This window comes from Lates calcarifer, linkage group LG1, assembly GCF_001640805.2.
Source record: "Lates calcarifer isolate ASB-BC8 linkage group LG1, TLL_Latcal_v3, whole genome shotgun sequence".
Lineage (NCBI taxonomy): Eukaryota > Metazoa > Chordata > Actinopteri > Centropomidae > Lates > Lates calcarifer.
In genome coordinates, this window is record NC_066833.1 from 24,217,232 (window position 1) to 24,225,218 (window position 7,987).

The 7,987-nt window shown below is 38.6% G+C and overlaps 1 protein-coding gene across 1 annotated transcript; it reads right to left on the reverse strand.

The window, feature by feature from the left end:
- Window positions 1-393: 393 nt before the first annotated feature.
- nmi (N-myc (and STAT) interactor) lies at window positions 394-7,039 on the reverse strand. Its single transcript, XM_051072614.1, has 10 exons — window positions 6,918-7,039; window positions 6,801-6,829; window positions 6,674-6,718; window positions 5,586-5,744; window positions 5,360-5,476; window positions 5,039-5,201; window positions 4,183-4,289; window positions 3,443-3,629; window positions 2,752-2,855; window positions 394-1,652 (listed from the first exon to the last, which is right to left on the reverse strand). Exons 2-10 carry the CDS (start codon window positions 6,825-6,827, stop codon window positions 1,449-1,451), a joined length of 1,113 nt encoding a protein of 370 aa, XP_050928571.1. The 5' UTR covers window positions 6,828-6,829; window positions 6,918-7,039; the 3' UTR covers window positions 394-1,448.
- Between the last annotated feature and the right edge of the window lie 948 nt (window positions 7,040-7,987).

Sequence of the window (7,987 nt, forward strand, 5' to 3'; positions counted from 1 at the left end):
TTTTTCTTTTTCAAAAACACATTCAGAGTAACAGTTACAGAATAAGAGAAATAACTTATCTGAGAACACTTGCACCCAGTAGCTCTATCAGTGATCAGCACAATAATAATGTGGACATTGGTCCACAAATAGCACTCTACAACTCTGAAGCATGTTGGAGGATCAGATTTAAGGGACAAGAGAAAACAAAACACAAATTGAATTACAAGTACTGACAGAAAGAGAATTCACTGTTTTTACCACAAGTGAGAGCTAAGTTTTATTTTACATTTCTTATGTTGTAATAACACAATTCCCTCTGCAATAGTTTACCACTATATGCAACACTGTACATACAGATACATGAATCCACACTCTGCTTTGCTAAAAAAAAACAACACACAACTCCTGTGATTAATTTAGATCTTTTAATTAGCAGTGTTGAAGAGAAAACCAGAGTGACAATTCAACAACTTTGAACCATGCACAGAAAACGGTTAGCAGGCATTTAGACAGAAAAGGGCTGGTTAAAACATCCCTGTGTTGAAGCCAACGACTGAATAAAAAGATGGCCGACATGAAGACCCTTGGTCAGGCGGGTGTCTGATACCACAGCTCCACCTGATCACTACTGCGCAGATTCTAGCTCAGACTCCAAATGACATCATCAGCACATGATGGTAGCACTGTTTTGGTTTAATTTATTGACAGTGGGAGGAAGTTGAGATGTGTCGTCCATCTTTATATACAGTCACTGGTTGACACAGCCATATGTGAAAAAACCATGTGTGATAGATAAGCCATGTGTGAAAATACACAGGTCAAATAGATAAACAGCTGCTAGCCCTGTTACCTGTGTTATTCTTTAAACCACCAAAACCTCTCATGTCTATAATAATATTCTTTAGGATTTTATTTTGTAGGCTGTGGCTTGTGAAAGCCCAATCTGGATTAACTGTACAAGAGCCATTCCATATTTAACACTGAAATCAAGAATACAGAAGGGAAGAGAACCAACATGAAGGTACTGTGTGACGTTAAGAGGTCTAATATGCAGGATTTTCCTTTATAGAGTCATGGAAAAAGAATCCCTCTCAGTGATTACCTATGACCCACTAGAAGTATGTTGGGGTGCATTTATGTGTTTGGGACATTTCTGGGCTGCAACCTCTGGGCACTGCGTGTGTAGCCCCCAACCAATAACAGTGTGCAGGGTGTGAGGGAAACATTTGATCTAACTCTACTCTACTCTCTAATAAACACACAGAGATTAAACCACTATCAGCAGAACAGTAAATAAATGAATTTTCCAAAAGACTTCTCCTCCTTTTGGGCATGACAAGAAATATACAGGCTTCTTTAACATAATCAAAAACGTGACAGATTTGATTTTCTGCTTGTAGCAATCATAGGGTGGTTGTCCTTACATGTTATAGCTGTTTGAGAGGTTTGGCTGTTGCTGATTAAAGTCAGTCGTCTCTCTCCTCCATGTCCTCACAGAAAAAGGCCTGCAGAGCCTTCCCTGCAGAGATGTACTTGATGCTCTCTATCTCACCGCCACAGTTACTGGGCTTCTGGAAGTGGATCTCCAGATGGTCCTGCAGGTCTTCCTCATCTGTGATGTCCTTGATGTCATCCAGGAGGATGGTTCGCTTTGGAGAGCCACAGAAGGTCTGAAAAGAATCATGAACATCAGCTTTGTCATCACTGTGTAGACTGTTTGTTCCATAGCTTCTTCCTCAGAGTCATGTTGGCAAACTGTTAGCACTGATGTCAAGTTTTTATACTTATTATACCACTAGATTTCAGTGTAAGACTTTGAACAGTACTTTGCACATTAAACAACTGATGACATGTTAGGAATAAGTCAAATAAAAATACCTGTCACAGTCAAAGAATACTACAACAGAATTTGACTTTCAAGTCAAAATGATCTCAACTAAATTGAGACTCACCATCTTATAATATCAACATAGTGAGTTAATCATTCCTACTATTCCTATAATAATCTAAAGAGTACGGTCTAGACCTGGTCTAACTGACTTCTTGTGATAAATAAAAATGAATTGAATTGAACCTTTTCATCCATTTTTTAAATTTTAATGATAATCATTTGATGCAGACTTTAATTTATATTAATGTGTAATTATTATTACTCGTGTTGAACACGTGAGCAGCAATGTAATGTTGTAGCTGGTTGGTGAACTGTTTAATCTACGTTAATGTATTTTATAAGATGATCATATATATTGAGGATAAAATCCTAAACTAAAGTCGCTAAAAACTCCAGCTGTCAGATAAAACCCAAACCCCAAACTAAAGTATCAGTTGAAAAGATTAGAGTCAGGAATGCAGTCATGGCATGGGAGTGGTACTATCCATATTCTAACACACGTGTGTATGTGAATGAATAAAGAAGAGTGTCAGTATAAGGGATATAAGCATTCAGAGATTTAGTGATGTCAAAACATGTAGAGCACACCCTGCCTACTGTATCTCAGTTTGTATGAGCATGTGCTACAGCATCAAACTGGCAGCTGGCGTGTTTTGCACCAAAGCTGCAGTTGCACCAGTATGTGTACAGGGTCTGTATTTGCGTTTGACTGTGTGATTAGGAAATCCACAGATTAAATCAGTTGCTAACTGCAGCACTAGTCTTTCAGTTTTGGATCTTACTGTGGTTTATTGAGGGTTCGATGAAGAACTGATCCATTCTACTCTGCAGTGTGTATTGTGTCTTTAAAAGTAACCAGTCTCAGTGCTCTATCTTACCTGAAATTTGCGCAGCTGGTGTTTGTAAACGGGTCCAACCTGCACATTCACTTCAGTGTCCAGATCCACACGGTACTTCCCTCGCAGGGCTAGGCTCTCAGCAACTACACTCACACACACACACACCTGAGCATTAATACACCAGTAACACACTGATGCTCAGAAGGATTGGCCTTCTTCTGAATCCTGCTTTTAATTTTAGTTTGAATAATACTTCAACGTTAAGTGAATTCAATTGGCAGTATATTTGAGCTGCTGTATTCATATTTCAAAACTCTGCATTTCCCAAACAACAAAAGGTTTCCACTGAGAAAAACTCTCCACAGGATTCCTAAGCTGTCAGCGCGTCATGACGCTGAGAGCCCTGTGTTTAAATAGAATAAAAGTAGTGAATGCGATTGGTCATAATTGTCAACCCTCTAACATGCCCACCTTTAATGTACAATAATGTATTCTTTCTGATCGTCTGGCAACAAAAATACCAAAGTGTGCTTGCTACGCTCCTGACACCCTGCACCCTGCACCATGCCACTGGGTTCATGAAAGTGGAGCTCAATATCCTATTATTTATAAAAGCAATTGATCCAAAGGTGGGTTGTTACTTGCTGTCTAAATAAATGAGAGGCTGAGTACACACAGTACAGTCTGCACCGTAGCATTATCTTAGTAAATGCGACTCAGAGTGCTGTACCTCCAGGGTGGAGAAAGGTGATGTGTCCTGTCCCAGTGGTCTTATCATACTCCACTCCCTCCACCTCTCCTCCTCCTCTGCTGGGCTTGGAGAAACTGATCTCCAGTCGGTCTTTCATCCTCTCCTCTGGCATGGAAGGGGGAACATTGGAAACCTTGAGCTCCTTTCTGGAAACATCAAGGTGGACCTATATTGATGACAGCACACACTGATTACTGGAGAGTCTGCACAAAGTTATTGATATTTATTGGTACATTGTGAACAGACCATACAAACAGTATATAAGTGAATTACAGGGTGACGCATAGGGCACCATTGTTCTGTAAGTTCTGATAAAAAGCAAAATAAGTGAAGGGGTCTGAATACTTTCTGTAGCCAGTGTAACCATTCCTTGACCAGTGCTTTTCTGCAAGGAAATAGGAGTTTAATGTCAGCTCAACAAAAACATTAAAACTGTGTAATGTGTCAGCTCTAATTATTGGATTATTGCTGTAAGCAGATCACAAAATGAACTGAACATACTAGACTGGATCTGCTGTGAGCCAGGAAAAATCCAAATTCAAACAAAAATCTTTTGGGATCAAAGGATTTTCATATTATAGACTGATTATAGTTTCAGTTGTTCTCAACTTTGCCCATGGTGCTGTCATTTCTGACAGATTTCATATAAGAATGAAAATACAAAGCCTGACACACACAGCCTGAAAGTGGAAAACCAGTATCACAGCATCAGAGTGTACCTCAAACTTCACAGCAGGATCCATGGTTAGCCTTTTTGGTTTCACATCCAAACTCATGTTGTCACAGGACACAGAGCACTTGGCAATCTTCAGGATCTGAGAGGCCACTAGAAAACAGACAACATGACAGAGTGTGATGTCTACTCGACACTAATTTTTTTTTATTGACAATAGTAATGAAACTGTCATTTCTGTCATGTGATTCTGTCCAAAGCAACAGCACCCTCTGCTGGCTGAGTAACTACATGGACTGAAATCCACTAAATAATAAAGGAGAAGGCCACGCAGGTGTTTTGCCACTGACTGATCCACTGACAGTGGTTTTCAACTGTGAACTGAACAACAAATGTCAAATGAAGTTACAAGTGATTTGCTTCGCTACTGTGGAAACAGGTTAAATACCTTAGAAAGGCCAGTATCACTTTCTAAAATATTAGTGAATGATTGATTCAGCTCTATTTAAGCCATTAGTTATAATTTATAAATCCTTTATACATAGTGTCTTATTAGGATGTGACTGTGAAAGCTTCACCTTTATTAAAAGAGTCGCGCTAATCTTCAGTTTAAGCTTGAATTCAGCATTTTGATTTCAGTCAACACAGATACATAGCACTTTCTATGTGCATGTGGGTCGGTGACTGTGGTTTCTATATACGTGCATACATTGTATCAGGTCTAAATGGGTTAATCTGTGTTTGTATATGACACAGCCAGTCAGTCCTGAACACATGTTGCTCACACTCATTCGTTTTGGTTTATAATATTCACATACACGAGTGAAAAGCAATGAAGATAAAGTGAACTACTCTTCATGTTACAGTCTCTCACACAGTGCTGCAGATGAAGTCTTGTGTACCTTTGTCCTCCTCAAAGGTGATGAGTGCCTGTCCTCCCTGCAGAAGCACAGTGGGCCTCTGGCTGATGGTAAACACTCCTCTGATTAGCTGACTGTCGTCATCACTCTCCTCTTTGTCCTGAGCGCTGAACCTCACCTCTGTGTCTGGAATCTGGGCACAGATCTGGACAGGTAGAGGAATACAGCACAATATTTTTATGATTATGTTCTACAATATGTCAAAGTATTTTTATATTATTAAGACATTGTGTTGTATTATTACTAAACAATACACTGAAATGGATGCTGTGACAGATGGTGTGTAGTCCTGAGGACTTTTACCTTGAATTTCTGTTTAAGTTTGGTGGACTCTGCCCTCTTAGCATCCAGCTCAGCCTGGCATCTCCTCAGTTTGTCCAGCAAATCCTGTTTGCGTTTAGTAAGCTTCTGGATTTCATCCTAAGTGTAATAATCCAAGTGGGAAAATGTAGAAATTAGTTTGTTGGTTGTTCCATCTTATTTCTCTCCAGCAGTTCTGTACATGTTACAAACATAACAGTAGCTTTACCTGCACTTCACTCTTGCTCTGATTGAATTCCTTCCGAAAGTTATTTTGCTTTTCAACCAAAGCATGCATCTCATGCTTGGCCTTTTCCTTGGCTTCATCTTCTTCCAGTTTTTCCACTATGAGCCTGGATTTCAGATCATCAGCTTTCTCTGCTTTATTCTTAGAGACAAAATAGGAAGAGTGAGAGAAAACAGCTAAACCTGGGAGCAATTTGTAGAGAGAGATGAGGAAGGTAGTTCCAGTTTCTGACAATGATGGTGGATTACCACATTTACAGGGACAACATTTCAATAAAGACTATAGACTATAAAGATTATTAAATGTCATTCTTTAATGCTACTAAATTCTATTCACATACTTTACCAATCCCCAAAGACAGATATCTTAAACTGGACAAGTGAAACCAAAACTACCTGCTTAGATCCAAACCACAGTAGAGACCTGATTTCCTTCAATGGTGTTTCCATCCATATTGTGTAAAAGCATTAAGAATTGTAACTGTTTTTAAACCGTTCCCAACGCAAAATTCATGCACACTCAGTTCACACAACAGCACCATGCATCAAAACAATGATACATAATATAATATACACCTTTAAAAAAAAAACAAAAAAACACTGGAATGTTACCTAACCTCATTCCATCTGAGTTACACCTGCTGAGGCCTGGCACACACCTGACACACAGCAGGGAAGATACTTGATTTTAAGTTTATGATCAAATACAGCTACTTTCTTTATATTCTAAAAACGCAATGATGTCAGTGTAAACACTTTCTATGTAAGGTTAGTATGTTAACATTATGGTCAATTTTACTCCCAATCCCCTCTCATGGAGCAGAGAACCAAGAGAACAAACTGTATCATACTTCACCCTAATCTGTCACAGACAGCTGAACGCACTGAGACGTCAAGTGTAATTTTACCTATCATTAAAATACAAAACATTACGCTTTATTTATTTATTTTGGAGGTGAGAGTGTACTAAAGGGAGACGGGCCCACTGAGGCTAGGACACAGATTATTGTGCTACACGAACGAGGCGTGATAGGCTGAAATGGTGGACGTATTGTGGACTTGGCCTCTTACCTTCCATGACTCCAGCTCTTTCTTGGCGTCTTCAAGACCGTCCATCTGACAAAAAGAAAGAGTGTTGTTACCAAACAGATTGGATATTTAGTAACGAACTCTCATTAAACAATTGAGGAATTCTTACCATGACAGTATTGTGCATATCAGCCATGACCTGTTCGATGAAAACGAAACTTTGTTAGCAAATTATATGAAATAAATTCGGTTAAATAAAACCCGCTCTAACGTTAGACTGGACTACCTGTTCAGTATTTCCTCACTGCTTCAATTTCCTGTTTAAATTCCGTAAAGTGAGAAAACAGACAAAGTAAGTACACAGTGTTGTGCCGCTCCCTGCAGACTGAACTCAGAATCAAAAGTGAAAGTTTAGGCTGGCTTCAAGTCTACGCAACATAATACGACGGGTACGGATATATGGAAGATCAAGGAGGCAGAAATATAAACTCAATAAATTATTAAAACCTCTCCTACCTATTGTGTATTATTTAAAAATATATGGTTTAACTCAAGTGAAATTTTGCATACCACAAACAAGGCTGAGTCTTCACTTTTTTAAAACCAACAAATAATTTATGGCATTATAACGGACATTTGATCAGAATGGATATTTATATCTCATGAAGTATTTCCATATTAATGGGTACATGTCAAATCAAAGAGGTATGATTAATGTGATGGTGTCTCTGACGGAAATGAAATTAATTACTGATTTACGTGAATCTCTCAGTAATATATTTTTTTAAGTATAAGAAAGTAAGTTGTTTTTTTAAGTATTAAAGTTTTACTGCAGAAGACACATGTAGCAACAGATAAAACATGAAACCTACCTTCAGTCTACTCCCACTGATGAGCTCAGAATTACAAACAGCATCACAGAGGGCTCAGGTATCGCATAGAATTGATCCTGTGCAACATGTAGACTAATTGTAATTCATATGTTTTGTTTAGTTTTTTTTTCAGTGAAAACATCTTACACATTTCTTAACTGTTTTTAGCTCAGTGTGTTCTGGACTAATTAATACAACTTTGTGATACGATGAACTATATACTAAAGAGTTTGCACTGAGGGCTTTTCTCTTGACTAGCAGCAGGTGTGTCTCTCCATGGGAACAAGAACAGGCTGCACCACATAGTACATAGGACTCCCTTCAGGCGCTTGAGCTTCTTCTGTCTTACCAAATATTCTGAATAAAAACCAGATCTAATAGGGTGAAAATTGTTTTATCAAATACCCTGGATGAGTCAGCTGATGATCAATTTTCTTTATAACACTTTTTGTAAACGTTGTCAAGAGCTGGATGTACTTCCAGG